This window comes from Pongo pygmaeus, chromosome 8 (assembly GCF_028885625.2).
Source record: "Pongo pygmaeus isolate AG05252 chromosome 8, NHGRI_mPonPyg2-v2.0_pri, whole genome shotgun sequence".
In the NCBI taxonomy this organism is placed as follows: Eukaryota; Metazoa; Chordata; class Mammalia; order Primates; family Hominidae; genus Pongo; species Pongo pygmaeus.
Window position 1 is genome coordinate 12126225 of NC_072381.2, and position 25947 is coordinate 12152171.

General features: G+C 39.8%; 1 protein-coding gene across 5 annotated transcripts in view; it reads right to left on the reverse strand.

Moving 5' to 3' along the window:
• Positions 1 to 25947, reverse strand: part of UPF2 (UPF2 regulator of nonsense mediated mRNA decay) — a 123541-nt gene that overhangs the window by 82462 nt on the left and 15132 nt on the right. For all 5 annotated transcript variants that reach the window (XM_063669553.1, XM_054503616.2, XM_063669552.1 and 2 more), the window contains exons 4-5: positions 11799 to 11959; positions 2322 to 2519 (exon numbers count right to left, since the gene is read on the reverse strand). In XM_063669553.1, the coding sequence (XP_063525623.1) occupies positions 2322 to 2519; positions 11799 to 11959 (359 nt within the window). The remainder of the gene's footprint in view (positions 1 to 2321; positions 2520 to 11798; positions 11960 to 25947) is intronic.

The window sequence follows — 25947 nt, forward strand, 5'->3', positions numbered from 1 at the left end:
ACCCAGGAGGTGGAGATTGCAGTGAGCCGAGAGAGCACCACTGCACTCAAGCCTGAGCAAAAAGAGCGAAACTCAGTCTCAAAAAATATATACATTACGCTCATTGAGAACGAAGGCTATATCTTCTCTGATTATGTATACCATTTGTTAACTGAAAAGATGGATGGATGACTGGATGGAGAGAGATATGCGTGGACAAGGACTTACATGGCGTGAGGATCTATCTATGCTAAAGATGAGGGGGAGAAAAGGCTGATTAAAGTGGACTCACATTAAGAAGGGTGTCAAACTCCCAGATGAGGAGTTGAGACTTTCTCCTTTATGCAAGGGATAACATTTAAAAGGGATCTGATGTGAAAATTAACTTAGCAGCAATATATAAAATCAATTAGAAAGTCAGAAAAGGGTAGATGTAGAAAGACCAATTAGGAAAATATCCTTATCATTTCAATGTGAAGGGTTAGAGAAAACCAAAAAATGAGACACAACAAAGGAAAATGGCCATTAATTGGTAAAAGGCAAAATAGGAAGAATAAAAAAGAAAGAGAAACCAAACCTTAACTGAATAAGACTGACAAAATATTAATAATTGAAGTTGAGTGATAGGTAAATGCAAGTTCACTATACCAGCCTTCTTTTGTGTTTTTGCAAATAAAATAAAATTTTCGTAAATAAAAAACAAAAGCCAATACAACCTGAGTTCAAGAATGTATACTTAAATTGAAAGTATGGTATTTCTCAGCTTCATCTCTTACAGTCTCTAATCTCCTAATTTCTGCATTGAACACAGAAATGTCTTACTGATACTTGATGTCATATCTTATTTGGGAGGATGAAAACTCTAACTAGTATGAATCAGTTTTGCTACCTCTAGATGAAAACAGACTACTACTTTCTCATTCATTCATCTTTTCATTCTACTTTTATTGAATTCCTACTATGTGCTAGGTATTGTTCTAAGCACCAGGAATATACCTGTGAGTACAGCAGAGAAAAACTCCTGCCCACATGGAGCACGCATTCACTCCCCAATGTCCCCTGATGTCTGGCTACTAAAACATCTACTAATCAGCTACGTGTTCAGAATGATGCTAAGTTGTCAAACATTCTGAAAAAAGTTTAAAATGTGACCCTTGCTCTCAAAAAACATACAATTTATCTGAGGAAATTAAACTAATATGCATAAGGTAGTCAAACAGGGTATGGTGGGAGACGGTTCCAACCAGAAAACAGAACAATGCAGGAAGGCAAGAAGGCAAGAAGATGGGCCCATTTCAGAGACTCAGAAGGATGGCAAACTAAGGGTAATAGACTTGTAATGGCAAACCTGAGAGAAACTATGCAGGGTCCTAGAGACAATGTTAACAATTTTAAATTATATTCCAAGTACATGTAAAGTTATTCAAGGACATTAGGTAGGCAGGAGAGTAAAATTAATGTTTAGGAATGCATAGGCTGAGCGCAGTGGCTCACACCTGTAATCCCAGCACTTTGGGAAGCTGAGGCAGGTGGATCACTTGAAGTCAGGAGTTCAAGACCAGCCTGAACAACATGGTGAAACCCCATCTCTACTAAAAATACAAAATTAGCCAGGCGTGGCAGCACACTTCTGTAATCCCAGTTACCTGGGAGGCTAAAGCAGGAGAATCACTTGCACCTGGGAGGCGTAGGTTGCAGTGAGCCAAGATCACACAACTGCACTCCAGCCTGGAAGAGCAAAAACTCCGCCTCAACAAAAAAAAAGAATGCATAGAAGGAAACAGAGCAAATATAGGGCAACCAGGTAGGAGGTATTACAGTAACCCAGGTGAGAGAGGATGGGAGTTAGATTAGAATAGCAGCGGCAAATATAAGACAAACCTGAGAAACACGATGTAACTGGCATTCAGAAACTCCCACTCTGTTAACGACCTAAAAGCTCTGACTTCTCTAAAGTCACTCTTCTTCACAGAGTTGGTTCTATCTAGCCTAGAAAGGGCAGTACAGGTAACGAGCATCATAGAGCTAACACCTGCCCTAACAATATGATACCTGGGGGAAATGTGTGTCTTACCAAGACCTCACTTGAATTCAATACAAGACATTATAAACAAACACTTTCAAATTAATTCACATTAACTTAAATGTATTAGCACTGTTAAAAGTATGTCAATTATCATCCTTTAATGCTCCATCATTCCATATAATTCTGTCACTCATTTACTCTAATGACTCAATGTTCATATTACAAAACTAGTAACTACAACTTTTTTTTCCACAAATACTATTTTGAAGCTAATTCTTGTAGCACTTAATGTAAATATTTTTTCTCTAGAATTTACCTTTGGTATCATCTTTGTTGGACTCTTTATTCTGACAACTTTTTTCATTGTCTTTAAACAAGATGGCTGGGACAAAAGCCTTCAAATCAATGAGGTTCTCATAAAAATTCCGAGCATCTTCATCTTCCCATATACCACCTTCCAAATCATATTCTCCAGGTTTACCAGGTGTGAATATATCAATTCCAGGCCCATGTTCTACAATAAAATAAATCACAAGTAATTAACATAACTTGAGGTTATAGCATGATAAACACAACATAAGTTATTTTTTCAGTTTTACATCTATTGAATCTTGAGTGTTTCAACTGACAGGAACTTCTTCAATTAACAAGCACATGTGACCGTTTTCAACACCAAATCACAAACTGTGTTTTAAATAAACCCCTAAAATAAAACAGACTAGAGAACAACATAAAGAATTTTTTCTCTTACATTTGTTTTAAGCAATTAATATGAGATTAAGTAGCCATTTGATAAATCAGGTCTACTTTCATGAAACTTAAAATAAAAAAATAAAATATATAAGCCTGGCCACTCCTAAGACATCCGTTTAAAGTCCCACCTCCCCCATGAGTATTTTTTTTTTTTTTTGGCAACTCATAATCCTCTATACTATTTACATCATACTTATATACCATTTATATCTCCAAAAACAGACCATAAACCTTTAATTAAGAAGCATCCCTCCTTTTGGCATAATCCTTGGCACATGGTAGATTGCCACTGTCAACCTAAAATAATCAAAAAGGTCAGAATCTAGTTTTAAAGAGTTTATTCAATTGCAAAGTTTGAGGACAGCCTCCCAGGAAGCAGAGATTCCAAAGAACAGAAGTCAGTGTTCCAAAGTGTAGAAGTTTGAGATTGTTTATATAGAGAAAGTTTAGGTAATTTCAACATCTTTCCACATAAGGTTTAATGCACAGTTACAACAATCTGATTAGTAGAAGTCATCTTTTTTGGGAAAGATATATACAGGATATGTACTTCAGTCTCCAAGGCTTAATTTCCCCCTTGCTATAATAAATTTAGAGGGTCTTGAAATTTTATTTTTTTTAAACAGTCTTACTCTGTCACCCACGCTGGAGTACAATGGTGCGACATCAGCTCACTGCAACCTCCACCTCCCAGGTTCAAGTAATTCTCCTGCCTCAGCCTCCCAAGTAGCTGGGATTACAGGCACCCGCCACCACACTTGGCTAATTTTTTGTTATTTTTAGCAGAGATGGGGTTTCGCCATGTTGGCCAGGTTGGTCTCAAACTCCTGACCTCAGGTGATCCACCCGCCTCAGCCTCTCAAAGTGCTGGGATTACAGGTGTGAACCACCACGCCCAGCCTTTATTTTTTATTTATTTTTTTGAATTGAGACAGGGTCTCACTCTGTTGACGAGACTGGAGTGCAGTGACATGATCATAGCTTACTGTAGCCTCGAAATCCTGGGCTCATGCAATCCTCCTGCCTCAGCCTCCTGAGTAGCTGGGACTACAGGCATGCATCATCAAGCCCAGCTAATTTTTCTATTTTTAGTAGAGATGGGGTTTCCTTATGCTGCCTAGGCTGGTTCTCAAACTCCTAAGTTCAAGGGATCCACCCGCCTTAGCCTCTCAAAGTGCTGGGATTACAGGCATGCGTGACCACACTCAGCCTTTATTTTCTTTTATGCCATAAATGTCAGTCAATTGATAACTGGAAAAGAAGGGAAGAAAGATGAAGTGTACAGATCTCTTATTAGAGAATGGAAAGTATGTACCTATTTACACACATGCAGTACATACAGCCATAGATCATAAACTCAGAACACTGAAAGTAATTAACTTCCTACTTTATGACTATGAGCCCATTCATGAACTTATCTACTCTCACATACTTCTCTCCAAATGAGAATTATAAATAGAGTGATTATGTAAATTAAAATTAACCCTAAGTTAGATTATTCATTAAATGTGATTTATGAAAATAATAACACCAAAAACAAAACACTGGCTCCTTCAAACTCCTTACTTTCCTTACAGAAAATATATTTAAACACAGACTTATTAGGACACTAAACCCATACACCAAAAAGAAAAACACTGACATATTTACAACTTCCATTTAATGAAAAGTATAAACAAAAGCAAAAAACAAACTAGAAGACAAAATTGACAATATTCAAAGAATACATCCACAATATATAGAGCATAGTATAATAAATATATTTGGTGTTTGTCCTTGGTTCCTGGCAGACCTCCTAAAACCCTTGGAATTTCCTGAGTGAAAGGAATGTATTTTGTTATTCATAACAAGCTTTTTGATCCTACCTCAGCTGATGCTAATGGGGTGACTTAGGGTGGAGTCTCTGGATAGTCTCAGGATGGAGCCAGTCACCAGAAAGACCAAGTGATTACAAGATTAGAACTTTCAGCCCCACTCACCCACCCATCTATGAAGCAGAGTCCTTGCCAGACACCAACTTGGCTGGCACCTTGATCTTAGACTTCCCAGACTCCAGACAGGAGGAATAAGTTTCTGTTGTTCATAAGTTGCCCGGTCTAGGGTATTTTGTTACAACAGCCTGAAAAGACTAAGACAACTATGTAATATTAATCAGGTGTTAAAAGGAATGAGATGTATCTACAAGAACTGACTCAGAAAGCTCTCAAAATAATAATTGAAACAATAAAGGAAATCATGCAAAATATCTCACCTAAGTTAATGAAGCTAGAGATATCTGATTATATATACTTTGTGGAAAAAAGTAAAGTCTGGACACATTACTATCAAGCTGTTAAGAGTGGTTAACTTGGAGAATGTAACGCATCTGACAGTAGACTTTCACTTTTTAATCTATAATATGCATAAATATTTTGTGTATCTAAAAAATAATGTAAATCATAAAAAAGAAATTCAACTTTTGAGAGGTAAAAATACTACCAAATCAAAAGTAATAAAAAATAGGAATATCACAGGCACAGGACAAGAGAAAAACAGAGGAGTGATAGTTGCAATGCATATAAAAAATATAATTTCCGTCAGCCGGGCACAGTGGCTCACGCCTGTAATCCCAGCACTTTGGGAGGCTGAGGCGGGTGGATAACGAGGTCAGGAGATGGAGATCATCCTGGCTAACACGGCGAAACCCCGTCTCTACTAAAAATACAAAAAATTAGCCGGCCGTGGTGGTGGGCGCCTGTAGTCCCAGCTACTCAGGAGACTGAGGCAGGAGAATGGCGTGAACCCGGGAAGCAGAACTTGCAGTGAGCTGTGAACGCGCCACTGCACTCCAGCCTGGGCAACACAGCAAGGCTCTGTCTCAAAGTAATAATAATAATAATAATAATAATTTCCTTAATATACAAAGTGCTTTTTTTTTCTCTCTGATATGGAGTCTCGCTCTGTCACCCAGGCTGGAGTGCAATCTCAGCTCACTGCAACCTCCGCCTCCTGGGTTCAAGCAATTCCCTCACTTCAGCCTCCCAAGTAGCTGGCATTACAGGCGTGCTCCACAATACCCGGCTAATTTTTGTATTTTTAGTAGAGATGGGGTTTCACCATGTTGGCCAGGCTGGTCTAGAACTCCTGACCTCAAGTGATCCACTCACCTCAGCCTCTCAAAGTGCTTTTATAAATCAATTTTTTAAAAAGATACAGGGGAAAAAGGACAGGGGGTGGGGGTATAAAAGATTCAAATAGGAATTTCACAGGGAAAATAATACATTTATAAAACAGCCAATAAACTTAAAGATGCTAAAACCTGACTTCAAATTTAAAAATTAAGAACTGCAATGTGGTAAGAGTGTAAAGAAACAGTCATTCTCGGGCCAGGCACAGTGGCTCACACCTGTAATCCTAGCACTTTGGGAGGCCGAAGTGGGCAGATCACGAGGTCAGGAGATTGAGACCATCCCGGCTAACATAGTGAAACCCTATCTCTACTAAAAATACAAAAAATTAGCCAGGCATGGTGACACATGCCTGTAGTCCCAGCTGCTCAGGAGGCTGAGGCAGGAGAATCGCTTGAACCCGGGAGGCAGAGCTTGCAGTGAGTTTAGATCGCACCACTGTACTCCAGCCTGGGTGACAGAGCAAGACACCATCTCGAAAAGAAAAAAAAGAAAAAAAAAAAAAAAGAAACAGTCATTCTCATATACTTAGTGGCATGTAAATTTTTTTAAGTTTAAGTTCCAAGATACATGTGCAGAAGGTGCAGGTTTGTTACATAGGTATACATGTTCCATGGTGGTTTGCTGCACTTACCAACCCGTCACCTAGGTTTTAAGTCCCGCATGCATTAGGTATTTGTCCTAATGCTCTCCCTCCCCTTATCCTCAACCTCCCAACAGGCCCCAGTGTGTATTGTTCCCCTCCCTGTGTCCATGTGTTCTCACTGTTCAACTCCCACTCACGAGTGAGAACATGTGGTATCTGGTTTTTTTCCTATGTTAGTTTGCTGAGAATGATGGCTTCCAGCTTCATCCATGTCCCTGCAAAGGACATGAACTCACTCTTTTTTATGGCTGCATAGTATTCCGTGGTGTATATGTACCACATTTTCTCTATCTAGTCTATTATTGACGGGCATTTGGGTTGCTATAAATTTCTTTAATAGAAAATATGGCATCATATATTGAAACTTAAAATGCATATATCCTTTTAACCCAAGAATTCTACTTGTAGGAATGTACCCTGTAAATACTAGCACACATACAGAAAGAAGCAGGTTCAGAGATTTTGTTACAGCACCGACAATAACAGCTAAAAGCCAGAAATATTAAGTGTTAATCAACAGAGGACAAGTAAATTACAGAACAACCATACAACACGATATTACTATGTAGCAATTAAAAATAATTAGATGGCACTAATGTATTAAAATGAAAAAAAATCTAAGACATGTGATTAACTGGAAAAAGTGGCTATAGAATAAAGGATATTCTGATCACTGGACAATGTAAGCCTCTTCTGGACAAGATGAAGTACTATATCAGTGACCCAAAATAACTAAAGATTCAAGCAAACAATATTAAAACAATGATTTTCAAACACTGGACATCAGGCAGTATAGGAAAATAATCCGATAGAGAGCAGACAAAAAACTCAGCTCTACAATTGCCCCAGCTTACTTCATAAAGAGATTTTTCCAGGCTGTGGCCAAGTAAGAGAGAAGCCAGGCAGTCTTCCTGAGTTGAGGATGAGAGCTGAGGGTCTGGTAATACTCTACCCAAGGCAGGTAGAGTTCCCAGGACACAGTACCAGAGAGGAGAAACCAGCACAAAGACAGACTTCAAAAGATTTGCAGAGTCTCCTTGAACATTCAGCTGAGTACTGATCAGTTCCTATGTATACGGAAACAAAGTGTTCACCTGAGTACTGATCAGCCTCTATGTCTGAGGAAACTAGGTGAGACTGGGAAAATAACTACTGAAAAGAATTAAGACTCACAGAGAGGCTCATGGGACCAGGAACAGTCTGTATACCCACGAGGCTGACTGGAAGAATCTTCTATGACTCTACTTTATCAGAAAGAGTCCAGAAAGATACTGCCTTAATATTAGGAAAAATTAGCCTTAGATTAAAGGCTGCTCTGGTACCTCCTAACAAAGCATCCTTTCAAAGATGAAACTGTTTCCAAGTAACTTAACTGCACCCCAGGATGACACTTAATGATATTTGTAAGAATACAAAAATATCCAGGACACATCCAATAAAACATGAGCAGGCAGCCAAAGAAGTAGAAAAATGACCAGACATGCAAAGGAGGTCAAGCAACTGTAATCAACTGAAACCAACTCGGAAATCACACAGATGACAAGATTTGTAGACAAGGACTTTAAAACACTTATTGCAACTGTATTTCATATGTTCAACAAGCTAGAAGATTGAACATGTGAGATACAAAGAAAGTATGACAAGATATAGAGATAAAAAACGACTTCTCTAAATGGAATTAAGTTATTAGACCCCGTAGAAGAAAAGATTAGTGAACTTGAAGACGTAACAACACAAACTATCCAAAAGGAAAGGCAGGAAAAAATAATGAAGAACAAAAAGGACAGGACATCAATGAACTGTGGGACAACTGAACAACCTAAAATATTTGTAATTGAGTCCCTATAGGAGAGGTGACGAAGGAGGAAAAGAAAACACAATTGAAAAATAAAGGTCAAGATTTTCCTAATTTGATGGTAACTATGCACCCATAGATCCAAGAAGTTCAAGGAACCTGAAGTACAAGAAACGAAGAAAACCATACCAAGCTACACCATAACTAAGTTGCTTGAAATCAGCGATAATGAAAAAATTTTAAAACAATGAGAGAAAAAAATATAGATTATATAAATAAGAACAAAGGTAAGAAAGGTAGGAGCATTCTTGATGGAACAATGCAAGCTAGAAGACAGAGAAGTAACATCTTTAAAGTACTGAAAGAAAAAAAAAAAACTCTCGCCCTTAACTTCTATGTCTGAAAAAAAAATTTTTTTTAAGAGATAGAGTCTCACTCTGTCACCCAGGCTGGAGTGCCTGGTGTGATTATTATCTAACTGTAACCTTGAACATCTGGGCTCATGCAATCTTCCCACCTCAGCCTCCCAAGTAGCTAGGACTACCGGTTTGTGCCACATGACTGGCTAAATTTGTTTTATTTTTTAAAATTTTTTGTAGAGACAGGGTCTCGCTATGTTACCCAGGCTAGTCTCAAACTCGCCTCAAGCAATCCTCTGCCTTGGCCTCCCAAAGCCCTGGTATTACAGGCATAAGCCACCACGCCTGGCCAAGAAGATCTTTTAAAAACAATGACAGGGCTGGGCACAGTGGCTCATGCCTGTAATCCCAGCACTTTGGGAGGCTGAAGCAGGCAGATCACTTGAGCTCAAAAGTTCAAGACCAGCCTGACCAACATGGTGAAACCCCATCTCTACTAAAAATGCAAAAATTAGCCGGGCTTGGTGGCGCATATCTGTAGTCCCAGTTATTGCTTGGGAGGCTGAGGCACAAGAACTGCTTAAACCTGGGACGCAGAGGTTGCAGTGAGCCGAGACTGCACCATCGCATTCCAGCCTGTCTCCAAAAATAAAAATAAAAATAAAAACAATGACAGAATTTTTTCAAGGTCTATTAATTCTGGAAAATGTCTAAAAATACATTTAAAGTCATGACAGGGTGCAGTGGCTCACGCCTGTAATCCCAGCACTTTGGGAGGCTGAGACGGGCAGATCACCTGAGGTTGGGAGTTCGAGACCAGCCTGACCAACGTGGAGAACCCTGTCTCTACTAAAAATACAAAATTAGCCGGGTGTAGTGGCACATGCCTGTAATCCCAGCTACTCGGGAGGCTGAGGCAGGAGAACTGCTTGAACCTGAGAGGCAGAGGTTGCAGTGAGCTGAGATCGCGCCTTTGCACTCCAGCCTGGGCAACAAGAGCGAAACTCTGTCTCAAAAATAATAATAATAATAATAATAATAATTCATTTAAAGTCATTTAAAATGAAAAGAAAAATTAGCTTAAATTTCAGTATGACAATTAGAGAAAAAGGGTAAAGAAACCAACTAAATCAATACCCAAGTATGCTAATTTTTTTTTTTTTTTTTGAGACAGAGTCTCGCCCAGGCTGGAGTGCAATGGCGCAATCTTGGCTCTCTGCAACCTCCGCCTCCTGGGTTCAAGCGATTCTCCTGCCTCAGCCTCCTGAGTAGCTGGGATTACAGGCGCACATCACCATGCCCAACTAACTTTTGTATCTTTAGTAGAGACACGGTTTCACCATGTTGGCCAGGCTGGTCTCGAACTCCTGACCTCGTGATCTGCCCGACTTGGCCTCCCAAAGTGCTGGGATTAGACGCGTGAGCCACCGCGCCCAGCCATATGCTAAATATTATAAAGAGATTTTGGTTCTAAAATATCTTAACAAATATACTGAGAAAGTTCTGAGAAACAAGCCAGGGTCAACCAAAACACAAATTCTATGATGAAACTTTTTTAAAACATTTAAAAAGTTTGGCCAGGCGCAGTGGCTCACGCCTGTAATCCCAGCACTTTGGGAGGCCAAGGCGGGCAGATCATGAGGTCAGGAGATCGAGATCATCCTGGCTAACACGGTGAAACCCCGTCTCTACTAAAAACACAAAAACTTAGGCGGGCGTGGTGGCGGGCACCTGTAGTCCCAGCTATTCGGGAGGCTGAGGCAGAAGAATGGCCTGAACCTGGGAGGCGGAGCTTACAGTGAGCGGAGACCGCGCCACTGCACTCCAGCCTGGGCAACAGAGCAAGACTCCATCAAAAAAAAAAAAAACATATTTAGAAAGTTTGAGAATGAGTTTTGAGATACTGAATAGGAGGCTGGGTGCAGTGGCTCACACCTATAATCTCAGCACTTTGGGAGGCCAAGGCAGGAGGACTGCTTGAGCTAAGGAGTTTGAGACCAGCCTGAGAAACATGGTAAAACTTTGTCTCTCATTAGCCAGACATGGTAGTGCATACCTGCAGTCCCAGCTACTTCGGAGAATGACGCAGGAGAATCATTTAAGCCCAAGAGGCAGAGGCTGCAGTGAGCCAAGATTGTGCCACTGCACTCCAGCCTGAGCGACAGAGCAAGGCTCTGTCTCAAAAAAAAAAAGTGTAAGAATTATGTACATTATTACATATAAATATAATAAATGCATTCACAGTATATAATAGGTATTTCTTACTGAGGATATTAAATATAAATTTTTCTTTAATTATAAAAGGATATTTTACAAATACTTCACCCTTAAATTTTTTTTTTTTTGAGACAGGGTCTCGCTCTGTCATCCAGGCTGGAGTGCAGTGGCACATCTCGGCTCACTGCAACTTTTGCCTGCCAGGTTCACGCAATTCTCCCGCCTCAGCCTCCTAAGTAGCTGGGACTACAGGCACGTGCCACCACACCCAGCTAATTTTTCTATTTTTAGTAGAGATGTCGTTTCAATGTTGGTCAGGCTGGTCTTGAACTCCTGACCTTGTGATCCTCCCGCCTTGGCCTTCCAAAGTGCTGGGATTACAGGCATGAGCCACTGCACCTGGCCACCCTTAAGATTTCTAAGTAAACAGAATTGCCAGGCAATTCAAAGATATCTATTACACAAGAACCTGAATGAACTCATCATATTACCATATGAGTTAATTATTATTTTCTATGTCCAGAGACTCTTCCATTCAGGGATCATTTCAAATAGCTTTTCAAGGTTATCAACAGGTTTTAATACCATTTCTTTATTTAAAAAAAATTTTTTTAAATAGAAATGGGGTCTCACTATGTTGCCCAGGCTGCTGTCAAACTCCTGGTCTCAAGCGATCCTCTTACCTTGGATTCCCAAAGTGTTGAGGTTACAGGCATGAGCCACCATGCTTGGCCCATTTTGAAAATGTTGAAGCCATTTTAAAAACTTAAATTCTCAATACTGCACATCTGACAAGCCTAAAGGTAAGTGACAGTGCTTATAGAAAACACAATGTTTGTCTTTAAGGATATCTTACCTTCTGGTGTTGGTTTGTCTTGAGGAAGATCTGGCATATTTTCATCCAAAAGGTCTGCTAAGGATTGAGAATTTGCCAGCAGCTTCTGGTAAGACATAGCAAATTCCTCATACTGTTTATGTCTATCTTCACTGAGCTCCCCTTTAGAATGTAGAATGCGCCTATAAACAAATGAAATCATCTGACAGTCTTATCAAAATAGATGTGATCACAAATCGTTATATATGGGAAACATTCCATAATTTGATTTTCTCATATAAATTTAGTATAATCTTCATTTTTATTTAACATTTGAATCTAATATTTTCAAAATGTATCTGAAATGTATAATCAAATTCACCTGAACATTTAAATTTTAACACTGGTTCCTCAAAGACTATGAAGCATGCTTGCTGAAATACAATATTTAACAATATATATCTAAATAATTTTAAATTATTCAGTATTTTATTACAGTCACACTCTTCTCAGATACAGTTAACCAAAACTAGCACAACTACACAAGCCAATTTTCAAAAGCAACAGGTTATACAAAGAATCAATTATTCTTAAACCTCCATGATTTGAATCAGAAATATCATATTTAACAATATATCACAAAATAATCAAAAATTATTTGGTTTTTTATTACTGTCATACTCCCCTCAGACATACAGAGCTAACCAAAAATATTTAACACAACTACACAACTCAGTTTTCAAAACCAACAGATTTTGAATAGGTTCAAAAGCAACAGAATCAGTTATCCTTAAACTTCCATAATGATTTGAATCAAGATTATCTTTTGAAAAAGTCCACAATCTTCCCCACAGCCAATTCTCAATCTACTGTGCAAGTACTGGTTATTTATCCAGGTAACAAATACTGAGAAGTCTACTTACTCAGGCCAGCCCTTATCAAGGAACTAAGGACATAACCACTCTTCTACTTTGCAAGAATACACCAATAAGCCCCTAACTACAAATGCAAAACTACTGAAAACACCAAAATGTACAGAGTAAAAGTCTTATTATATTCCTATAAATCACTGAGACTTATATAGCTGGATCCAATTTTTTACATACAAAATATCCATGTGGTACTATAATATTTGAAATTTATAAACCATAATGCAAATACATTGTGTTTCAAAAAGTCAATTATAAATTATAAATAGTTATTTTTACAAGTAATACTTAGAAGTTTTTTATTTCTTGTTATTTGCGTTGTCTTATGAACAGTGAAGAAAACGAGGCTTTCTGTAATGCCATCTTCCATCTTCCAAAAGTTACAGAGAAAAAGGCAGAAAAATAATGCCTATACTTATTCTTCCCAGATTATTTGAAACAATGTCAAAACTTTCCCATTTTACCCTATTTCTACTCACATAAGCTTTTGTTTAAGTACTATAACAATTCAGCCGGGCATGGTGACTCACGCCTATAATCCCAGCACTCTGGGAGGAGGAGGCAGGCAGATCACCTGAGGTCAGGAGTTTGAGACCAGCCTGGTCAACATGGCAAAACCTCGTCTCTACTAAAAATACAAAAATTAGCCAGGTGCAGTGGCGGGCGCCTGTAATCCCAGTTACTCAGGAAGCCAAGGCAGAAGAATCGCTTGAACCTGGGAGGCGGAGGTTGCAGTGAGCTGAGATGGTGCCATTGCACTCCAGCCTGGGTGACAGAGCCAGACTCTTGTCTCATAAATAAATAAATAAATAAATACTATAACAATTCAAGTAACAATATTTTCAATTTTCCGAATATTAGTTCCCATTACAAATCCATCAGTGCATAGATTCATGAAATCCAGTTACTTCCTCTTTTCAAATCTGGTCTATTAGGGTCTAAAATGAGAAATTTCATTTTCTTATGATTTAAATATACATTAGGTATCATTCTACCAACACATTAGTAAAATGTTGAAATAGTTTAACCATAATAATCCAGGCTAAAAAGTGCTTCTCTAAAACTATTGTCATTAGAGAGCATGTTTCCCCCTCTTCAAACATGTGTTTCAGACTACTGTTACAAACACAAACAACATTTTTTCAGTAATTTTGCGAATGAATTTTAAAAATTAAAACAAAAACCCATATCATTTTAACATATTCATACCTATGAAAGACACAACATTAGCACTCTGAATGAGCTTATTAAAACTTTTAATCAGAAGTTCTAATAGAACTCATCTTGGAAATGAAAAGTCATTAAAAAAAATTTTTTTAAATTTACTTTTATTTTTCGTAGAGACAGGAGTCTGGCTATGTTGGCCAAGCTGGTCTCAAACTCCTGGCCTCAAGCAATCCTCCCACTTCAAACTCCCAAAATGTTGGGATTACAGGTGTGAGCCACACACTCGGCCAAAATTAAATAAAATACTCAAATAAGTAATGCTCAGAAGTAGGTTACTTAGGCTGGGCACGGTGGCTCACACCTGTAATCCCAGAACTTTGGAAGGCCGAGGTGGGAGGATCACAAGGTCAGGAGTTTGAGACCAGCCTGGCCAATATGGCAAAACCTTGTCTCTACTAAAAATACAAAAATTAGCTGGGTGTGGTGGCAGGTGCCTGTAATCCCAGCTACTTGGGAGGCTGAGGCAGGAGAATCACTTGAACCTGGGAGGCAGAGGTTGCAGTGAGCCAAGATTGCACCACTGCACTCCAGCCTGGGCGACAGAGCGAGACTGTCTAAAAAAAAAAAGAAAAAGAAGTAAGTTACTTAAAAATATCTGCAATGTAGGGCCGGGCACGGTGATTCATGCCTATAATCCCAGCACTTTGGGAGGCCGAGGCAGGCGGATCACCTGAAGTGAGGAGTTCAAGATCACCCTGGCCAACATGGTGAAAACTCGTCTCTACAAAAACATAAAAATTAGCTGGGCACGATGGTGGGTGCCTGTAATCCTAGCTCCTTGGGAGGCTGAGGCAGGAGAATCATTTGAACTCAGGAGGCTGAGGTTGCAGTGAGCTGAGATTGCACCACTGCACTCCAGCCTGGGCAACAGAGCGAGACTCCATCTCGGAAAAAAAAAAAAATCTGCAATGTAGTAAGAAAAATGTTAACAGGTAAAAATTGAAGAGTTTATTCCATGGCACTTTAGTTTGAAAAAAAATTAAAGAACAAAAACTGAAGAGTTTATTCTGAAGCAAATTATATTAAAGGGATAATAATGGTTCTAAGAGATTTCAAAACCCCTAATGACAATTACTATGCAACATTATTTCATATTTGAAATCAGAAAATATATCTCAGAATAACATAACCCAAAACTTTATTTCTCCTAACAAGTTCTGACATTCTGGTCATCCAAAGAACAAACATCCCGTCCATTGAGATACATAATAATCACACTAAGGATTTCCAACATATAAGCAGTAGCAAGGTGATGACTACCTTATGAAAACAAAAATGAACTGTCCTTTACCTCACTTTCACATGTGGATTTGCCTGTGACTTTGCGCTGAGTCCGTTAAAAGTGATTTCATTCTATGATGGTTCCCTGAGTCTGCTTTCCAGTTCCTCTCCAGTCCTGCTGGAACCAAACTAAAACTTTAAAGCTTCACTGATACGCCTTACCCTCCCCTTGATTCCATGATCAAATGCATTAACAGCACTAACTTACCTAACTAATGAGTGTGTACTTAAGTTACCATTCAGTGAGAATAGTCCTCAAGAAAAGTTTAGATTTTGGGTTTTGTTTGTTCATTTTATAGCTCCATAAGCCTTTTACTCCCATTTTTTTTAATATTATTATACTTTAAGTTCTGGGATACATGTGCAAAACGTGCAGGTTTGTTACATAGGTATACACGTACCACGGTGGTTTGCTGCACCCATCAACCTGTCATCTACATTAGGCATTTCTCCTAATGTTATCCCTCCCCTAGCCCTCCAACCCCCAGATTTTTTCTTTTGTTTTGTTTTGTTTTTAATGATATCTTATACTGAGCCCTCGGTTAGCAGGACAGAATACCAATTAATACAATATGACTTCTGTTATATATAAAATTGACATATGTAGCCATATATCCTTTCTTTGACATCTAAGTAATACACATTTACTGAACTGACTAAATCCACAGCATGCAGTAAGACAATATACAGACGAAGCAGAGAAACAACTCATTATAGTGCCTGAACATTTAAAAACCCAAGGATCAGCCAGGCACAGTGGCTAAAGCCTGTTATCCTAGCACTTTAGGAGGCCAAGGAGGGCGGACTGCTTGAGCCAACAAGTCCGAGACCAACCTGGGCAGCATGGTGAAACTCCATCTCTACAAAAAATACAAAAATTGGCCAGGTGCTATGGCTCACACCTGTAATCCCAGCACTTTGGGAGGTTGAGACAGGTGGACCACGAAGTCAGGAGTTCAAGATCAGCCTGACCAACATGGTGAAACTCCATCTCTACAAAAAATACAAAAATTGGCCAGGTGCTATGGCTCACACCTGTAATCCCAGCACTTTGGGAGGCTGAGGCGGGTGGACCACGAAGTCAGGAGTTCAAGATCAGCCTGACCAACATGGTGAAACTCCATCTCTACAAAAAAATACAAAAATTGGCCAGGTGCTATGGCTCACACCTGTAATCCCAGCACTTTGGGAGGCTGAGGCGGGTGGACCACGAAGTCAGGAGTTCAAGATCAGCCTGACCAACATGGTGAAACTCCATCTCTGCTAAAAATACAAAAATTAGCCAGGCATGGTGGCATGCACCTGTAATCCCAGCTACTCAGGAGGCTGAGGCAGGAGAATCACTTGAATCCGGGAGGCGAAGGTTGCAGTGAGCCAAGATCGCACCACTGCACTCTAGCCTGGGGGACAGAGCAAGACTCCGTCTCAAAAACAAAAAAAACAAAAATCAGTTGGATGCAGTGGTGGGCACCTACAGTCCTAGCTACTCAGGAGGTTGAGGTGGGAGGATCACCTGAACCCAGGAGGTCGAGGCTGCAGTAAGCCATGACTGTGCCACTGTGCTGCAGCCTGGGTGACAGAGTGAGACCCTGCCTCAAAAAATAAATGAATAAATAAATAAACCCAAGGATCATTTAGAAATTCTAATGAAATTAAACATGTTTAAATGTAGGTACTAAAAATGTCAGGGTATTTTTTGTAACTTTATGAAACTCATAGGAAAAGGTTTTCAGTTTAATTGTTTTTGAAAACCCATGTGAGGGAACTAAATATTACACAACACATCTGACCAACAAGTATCTCTGCTTTACATCAATGTTATCAAAAAACATGACCAAAATTTCTCATGTGAATTCCATGGGAATGTATCACTGAAAATATAACCAAAATCAAGCTGAAAATATGATTTCATCACATATTTTAATTATTGCCTTTTTAGAAATACATCAATTACATAAAGCTGAATTTAAGCCATTCTTTTGAGAATGTCATAAAGTAGAGGTCAGCAAACTTTTTCTGTAAAGGGCCAAACAATACATATTTCAGTCTCTGCAGACCATTTGGTCTTTGATGAAACTACTCAACTCTGCTAACGTAACACAAAAGCTGCCACAGACAATATGTAAACAAATGAGGGTGACTATAATAAAAATTTTATTTATGAACACTGAAATTTGAACTTCAAATCATTTTCATGCTTCCCAAAACATTCTACTTTTGACTATTTTTCAACCATTTAAAAAAGTAAAAACCATTCTTAGGTGACAGGCTGTAGAAAAACTAGTCATAGGCTTAATCTGGCCCACAAGCCATAGTTCGCCAATGCCTGTCACACTACTACATGTCTTATAAATTAGTGCATTCCCTCCTGCAGTATCATTGCATACTAGAGAGGTACTTGTCCCCTTTTACAGATATAAACAGTAAGTAATGAGAACAAAATTAATGCCAACTCTTACGCTTTGTTATAAAAATACAAAAAAAAATTGCCCTCCTTTCTGCAACATACGTGAGACATCACTGTCCAGAAGAATCTCTAAAATACGTCAGTCCTTGATTTTATGGAGTGTTTCTTTTGTTTTGTTTTTGAGATGGATTCTCACTCTGCTGCCCAGGCTGGAGTGTAGTGGCGCAATCTCGGCTCACTGCAACCTCCGCCTCCTAGGTTCAAGCAATTCTCCCTGCCTCAGCCTCCCACATAGCTGGGATTACAGGAGCCTGCCACCATACCCGGCTAATTTTTGTATTTTTAGTAGAGACAGGGTTTTGCCACGTTGGCCAGGCTGGCCTCAAACTCCTGACCTCAGGTGATCTGCCCACCTCAGCCTCCCAAAGTGCTGGGATTACAGGCATGAGCCACCATGCCCAGTTGAATGTTTTTTATATTACTAATTTAATATTATAAAACCAACCAAAAAAACCAGTCAATTTTTGAGTCAAGCATTATACATCATAAATAAGAAAATTCATTAATGCCTAAAAAATTCTAATATTAAGAGAACTTTTTTCTTCTTTTCCATTTTTTCATTTTTATTATTGACTTTTTAATATTTCCTTCATTTTATTAATTTTTGCTTCGTATTATCCTAAAAAATAAATTTTTATTTTTTTAAATTTTTTTGAGACGGAGTTTCGCTCTGTCACCCAGGCTGGAGTGCAATGGCATGATCTTGGCTCACCGCAACCTCTGCCTCCCGGGTTCAAGCCATTCTCCTGCCTCAGCCTCCTGAGTAGCTGGGATTACAGGCATGCGCCACTACGCCCGGCTAATTTTTTATTTTTAGTAGAGACGGGGTTTCTCCATGTTGGTCAGGCTGGTCTCGAATTCCCGACCTCAGGTGATCCGCCAGCCTCAGCCAAGCTACTAAAGTTTAAGAAGTTTAACATAAAAATGTATAAAATCGTAAAAAGACAGAAAGAGAAATTCTCATTCAAATGTCTTTCAGAAAGGTCAGGCAGGCAATCTATTAATAAAAGCTAACTAACATTTACTAAATACTTACAATGTGCCAGACACTGTTATTAAGTGCTTTTACACATATGAATTCACTACATGATTCACATTTACCTCAGCGTTACAGAACTATTGTTATGCCCATTTTACAGATGGGAAAACTGAAGCGCAGAGATGCTAGGCAACTTGCCCAAGATTGCAGAATGTGCAAATGACAGTGCTCTATCTAGCTCCAGAGTCCACGCTCTGAAATATTGGACTATGCTGCCTTTCAAATTATAATTATCCACTTTGTACGTTATAGTGAAGTTAAAATGTCTCTCAAACACGTCCATGAAGGCAAGCCTTCACCACAGAACTGCTTATTTTATTTCCTCTTTTGGGTCCCTCTCTCGTTTGGATTTGACTTGGTAAATACTGAGCGGCTAACATATACACTGTACACTTCAAAAACAAGTGCTAAATGTAAATATGGATGGATATTAAATAATTGTGAAAAGTACAGTATGAAGTGGAAGAAAAGAACCTGACTGTATCACTCACTTTCCATGTTATATTGGGCAAGTCCTTTAATCCCTTTGTTTTACCATCTTCAAAGTATAGGCATTTATATAATATAGGTACTGTTAGGATCAATTAAGATCACATAGGCCAGGTATGGTGCTCATGCCTGTAATCTCAGCACTTTGGGAGGCCGAAGCAGGAAGATAACTTGAGCCCAAGATATCAAGAGCAGCCTGGCCAACATAATGAAACCAAGTCTCTACAAAAAAAAAAATTTTTTTTTAATTAGCCAGGTGTGGTGGTGCATACCTGTGGTCTCAGCGACTTGGGAGGCTGAGGTGGGAGATATCGAGGCTGCAGTGAGCTATGACTGCGCCATGATACTCCAGCCTGGGTGACAGAGCAAGATCCTGTCTCAAAAAAAAGGATCATATGTGTGATTTATTATGTTAATGTAAAATGGTATTTTCATGAGAAAAAAAGTGCCAAAGCCTAATATAGGAAAGGCAAGAACTTCAATGCCAAATTCTATTAATCATTAGCCAAATTAAAAAGGAAAATAGTCTTGACAAACATACAGAACATTCATTTTAACTTTGCCCTTGTGCAGTCATACAAAATTATATATAACACATGGACATAATCTTTAAAAGAATGATCATGAAGAAGATCCCAGAAAAACTGCTGGGTTTTATATCTCCTCCAGCGTTCTGTCAAATTTTAATAAAAATTGGCCTTAGAATTATCTTAGATTTTCTTGGCTGGACGCGGTGGCTCACGTCTGTAATCCCAGCACTTTGGGAGGCCAAGGCGGGCTGATCACTTGAGGTCAGGAGACCAACCTGGCCAACATGGTGAAACCCTGTCTCTGCTAAATATACAAAAATTAGTCGAGTGTGGTGGCAGGTGCGTGTAGTCCCAGCTACTCAGAAGGCTGAGGCAGGAGAATCACTTGAACCCAGGAGGTGGAAGTTGCAGTGAGCCAGGGTCGTGCCACTGCACTCCAGCCTGGGTGACAGAGCGAGACTCCAGCACAGTGGCTCACGTCTGTAATCCTACCACTTTGGGAGGCCGAGGAGGGCAGATTGCATGAGCTCAGGAGTTCGAGACCAGCCTGGGCAACACGGTGAAATCCTGTCTCTTCTAAAACATAAAAAATTAGCTAGGCGTGGCGGCATGTGCCTGTGGTCCCAGCTACTTGGGAGGCTGAGGCAGGAGAATTGCTTGAACCTGGGAGGCGGAGGTTGCAGTGAGCTGAGATCATGCCACTGCACTCCAGCCTGGAGACAGAGGGAGACTCCATCTCAAAAAAAAAAAAAAAAAAAAAAAAAAAAAAATTATCTTAGATTTTCTTTTGGTTTCATTTTAGAATTAATTTGTTTATGGATGTCTCATAATCTTATAAAAAGACTCTAGAACATAGCAAAGCAAAACTGTACCCATTAAAATGGGTACTACTACAGCAAAGTCATTTAAACACAATTAGAATATCTAGGAGATAATTTTAGAGCTCTTAGAACATTACAGCTATAACACTAAATCTAAAGTACAGAGAAGTAACATCTTAATTGTGCTTAAATACTACCACTTAATTAAACAACCTACCTGTGAAGCAAGGTACAACTCACCTGGAAGGAAAGTGAAAGTAAAAGCAGTACCATTTCATTATTGGCTGATGTGTTTTTAAGTTTCAGTATCAGTCAATAATGCCTCAAGAATTAGCATTCATAAAAGAAACTTCTGACTTTTTTTTTTAACAACAGGCAGACGAAAAAGTCTGCATTCTACTTAAATGTTTTTTCCTGAACTTTGTCAACTCACTGCTGTTAGACTAAGCCTGCAATCATGAGGGTACTAAGTCAGGGGTGCTGAAGAGAAACTTGTTACCACTTCCACCAATTAGGGAGAAAAAAAGGAATAAAGATATTTTGAGATTATTCAAACAAGAATTCTGGCCTACTACCTGAATTCATGATTTCACTATACAGAAAGAAACAAATTCTGTAACATAATTGAGTTATAGCCATGAAAATTAAATCATTTCTTCATCCAATTAAATGCCCAAAATATACTAACAGGACCTCTACAATATTTCAAAGTACAAAGCATTTCAAAGCATACAAAGAGCACTTAACATTATAAAAGGCAAAACTCACCGAGAAAGTAAGGCTATTAATTCCAAATAGGCAAACACTACTGGATGACATTTTTAAATTTATAATAATTATAACTCACCAAGTCAATCACTTAACCAAAATGTATAACAAAAAATAATATTCTGCTGGGTGTGGTGGATCACACCTGTAATCCCAGCACTTTGGGAGGCCAAGGCGGGCAGATCACGAGGTCAAGAGATAGAGACCATCCTGGCCAACATGGTGAAACCCCCTCTCCACTAAAAAAAAAAAAAAAAAAAAAAATACATAATTAAAATTAGCTGGGCGTGGTGGTGCATGCCTGTAATCCCAGTTACTCGGGAGGCTGAGGCAAGGGAATCGGTTGAACCCGGGAGGTGGAGGTTGTGATAAGCTGAGACCGTGCCACTGCACTCCAGCCTGGGCGGCAGAGCAAGATTCCATCTAAAAAAAAAAAAAGATATTGGCCAAGCACAGAGGCTCATGCCTGTAATCCCACCACTGTGGGAGGCCCAGGCAGGCGGGCGGCTTGAGCTCAGGAGTTTGGGACCATCCTGGGCAACATGGAGAAATCCCGTCTCCACCAAAAATACAAAAAATTAGGCAAGTGTGGTGGCTCGTGCCTATGGTCCCAGCTACTCAGGAGGCTGATGGAGGAGGATTGCTTGAGCCAGGAGGTGGAAGCTGCAGTGAGCACTTCAGCCTGTCACTGCACTTCAGCCTGGGTGACAGAGTGAGACCTTGTCTCAAAAAAACAAAATAAAATAATAAAAGATATTGAATAAAAGGCTTAAAGAAATTTAACTACGTAGGAATCTTAAATATCAGCTAGCTTAGTTTTCTTGCTTTATCACACCTCAGCGAAACCTTACTGGAAGAACTATTGCCCATTATTTAGTCCTATGACGTAGAAAAACCTCAAAACACCTACTAGATGAGAAGTGCAGTGGCTCACACTTGTAAACCCAGAAGTTTGGGAGGCCATGGCAGGAGGATTGCCTGAACCCAGGAGTTCGAGGCAAGCCTGGACAACAGTGTGAGACCATATCTCTATGTTTACAAAAATTTTTTTAAAGGTTGGGATGGGGGCGGGCACAGTGGCTGATGCTTATAATCCCAGCACTTTGGGAGGCCAAGGCAGGCAGATCATCTGAGGTCAGGCGTTCTAGACCAGCCTGGGCAACATGGCAAAACTCCGTCTCTACTAAAAATACAAAAATTAGCTGGGTGTGGTGGCATGTGCCTGTAGTCCCAGCTGCTCAGGAGGCTGAGGTAGGAGAATTGCTTGAACCCAGGAGGTGGAGGTTGCAGCGAGCCGAGATCACGCCACTGTACTCCAGCCTGGGCAACACAGTGAAACCCTGTCTCAAAAAATTTATTTATTTATTTATTTATTAATTAAAGGTGGGGTGGCACCGAGCACAGCGGCTCACACCTATAATCCTAACACTTTGGGAGGCCAGGCGGGAGGATCGCTTGACCCCAGAAGTTTGAGATCAGCCTGAGCAACATAGGGAGCTCCCTCTCTGTAAAAAAATTAAAAAATTAACCAGGCATGGTAGCACATGCCTGTAGTCTCGGCTACTTGAGAGCCTGAGGTAGGAGGATCCCTTAAGCCCCAGGAGGTCAAGGCTACGCTGAGCCATGATCACACAACTGCACTCTAGCCCAGGTAAGAGGGAGACCCTGTCACACACACACACACACAAAAAAAAAATTAAAAAAAAAAAAAAAACAACACAGCTACTGGATAATGACTGGGAGGGACAAAATGATCATTTTAGCAGAACACCATAATGTACCCTCGCAGAAGGTAGGAAACTATCATTAGGCCAAGTAGGGATTGTGCACTAATCCATTCCTCACGTCTTTTTCACTCAGTCACGTATCTGCATCTTCTCTATAGTGGCTGCTCAAGTTGAAGCTATCCTAAGGCATGAGTGATTTATTAAGCCATATGCCAATTATTTTCTACATGGTGATTAAGATTCTCACATCCTCAAATCATTACATCTAAATGAGCAAAGTCTCCCATCATAAAAAGGCCGTGATGGCTGGGCACGGTGGCTGACACCTGTAATCCCAACACTCTGGGAGGCCGAGGTGGGCAGATCACCTGAGGTCAGGAGTTTGAGACCGGCCTGGCCAACATGGCGAAACCCCATCTCTACTAATAATGCAAAAATTAGCTGGGTGTAGCGGCGCAGGCCTGTAATCCTAGCTACTTGGGAAGCTGAGGTAGAAGAATTGCTTCAACCCGGGAGGCAAAGGTTGCAGTGAGCCAAGATCATGACACTGCATTCCAGCCTCGGAGACAGAGCAAGACTCCATCTCTAAATAAATAAATAAATAAATAAATAAATAAATAGGCTGTGACCATACTAAGGTCAGTTTACACTACGTAAGTAAACTTCTCAAATAACTGTGGATTAATAGTTCTGTATCAAATGGATAAAAGTTTCTAAGGAAAGGCCACAAAGCTGTATTCTTAACTACATCCTTTTCAAATTTTTATCAATGACTTGAATAATAAAATAGAAAAGCTGCTTATCAAAGCTGAATGTGACCAGAAGATAAGCACTATTCAGTTTTTGTTTCGAGACAGGGTCTCTCTCTGTTGCCCAGGCTAGAGTGCAGTGGTGCGATCATGGCTTACTGCAGTCTCGACTTTCCAGGCTCAACTGATCCTCCCACCTCAGCCCCCAAGTAGCTGAGACTACAAGCGCATGCCACCACACCCAGCTAATTTTTATATTTTTTGTAGCAATGGGGTTTCAGCATGTTGCCCAGGCTAGTCTCAAACTCCTGGGCTCAAGCGATCCTTCTGCCTCAGCCTCCCAAAGTGCTGACATTACAGGCGTGAGCCACTGCACCCAGCCAGTACTATTAATAATACACATGTATTCAATATCCAAAGCTTTCATAAAGCTAAAATAATATACCAAAAACATCTAAATAAAGTTTAACAGAGATAAGCAAGTACACATTTAGGCTTTAAAAATTGTATTTCACTAGTTTAAGGTGAAGAAGAAGTAGCTTGTCAGCAGTTCATATGAGAAATAAAGCTTTAGTGCAAATAAGTTTAACAAAAACCAAAAGAACAACAAGGTAGCTATAAAAACTAAGGCAATTTTAGGTCACAGATAGAAAAGAATGCATCCAAAACACGTATCCTAAGAGTAGTGAAGTGTCTGGAAATCATGGAGCAAACTGAAATAACTGGAGGTTATTTATTTAACATGGAGAAGAGAAAAGGGAAACATCACGGCAGTCTGAATATCTGAGATACTGTCATGGGAATAAAAGTGGACACATATGTCCTCTACCGGTGTTCCTCAAACCATCTGTGGTAAAGGGCCACCTTTCCTTCCCCAACCATTGGACACTTCTGTAAAAATACAGTAAGAATACCATGACCACTGAAAATTCCTATAAACTTTATTTTATTTTATTTTTTTAGGACGAAGTCTCGCTCTTGTCCCCCAGGCTGGAGTGCAATGGCACAATCTCGGCTCACTGCAACCTCCGCCTCCCGGGTTCAAGTGATTCTCCTGCCTCAGTCCCCCACAAGTAGCTGGGATTATAGGGGCCTGCCACCATGCCCGGCTAATTTTTGTATTTTTAGTAGAGACGGGGTTTCACCATGTTGGCTAGGCTTGTCTAGAACTCCTGACCTCAGGTGATCCACCCGCCTTGGCCTCCCAAAGTGCTGGGATTACAGGTGTGAGCCACCGTGCCCAGCCTGAAAATTCCTATAATAATTTCTAAATGCTCACTCTCACTTTCTGTGTTTCATTAAATTGTGAACAGGTTAAAAGTTCATAGATTTCCTACTTCAAGTACCTGTATTCCATCCAGACCAGAAAAAAGAATCAAATCAAAGGGAACCATTTTGTGGCAAGTTAAATTTCCACCTGATGTAACAAAGAATTTCTAGCCCATAAGTGTTTGGCACCAACAGTACAATGGCACCGAGAGAACTGAGCTCCTTTGGGAAGTATTCAGAGGAAAAATAATCTTATCTGTTAGATAATCTATAAAATGTATTCCTACTTTGGAAAGGCGAATGGATTGGATTAAAACATCGTAGAATCTCTCCGCTCTCCAAGATTCTGAGTCCAATCAAAAGCAAATACACACACATACACCCTCAAAGTAGCCAAGAACTAATCAATCATTAGCATACTATTAGCATATTCACAAATCAGTTATGATGTATTAGGTAGAATGTATGAGCAAAGGACTATGAAATTCACAAAGCATATGGAAATCATAATTAAGCCCTAAGTAAGTGAGAAGTATGAATAAAGCACCACCATAATCCTTTTTAGTCCATTACTGATGGTACAAGTACACTCTCAGGTTGCCTCTTCAAAGTTTAAACCAGTCCTCGCAAATCAAAACACAAAACAAGGATAAGCCTTTTCCTTTTTCCTAAAAGAACTACTGATAACACCACTGCCATTTTAAATTCTCACCTCTGAGTGACCTTAGCCACAAAGATGTAACCACACAGTCTCCACCTTGAGCCTGCCCTAACTGTACTACTGGCATACACTATTCCTGTTCAATCTTCAGGTCAATCATCTTCTAGTGGTAACTACTTAAACCACTCCTCCCCTACTACAGACTTATGAAACTAGAAAAGGATCTCCTCCTAC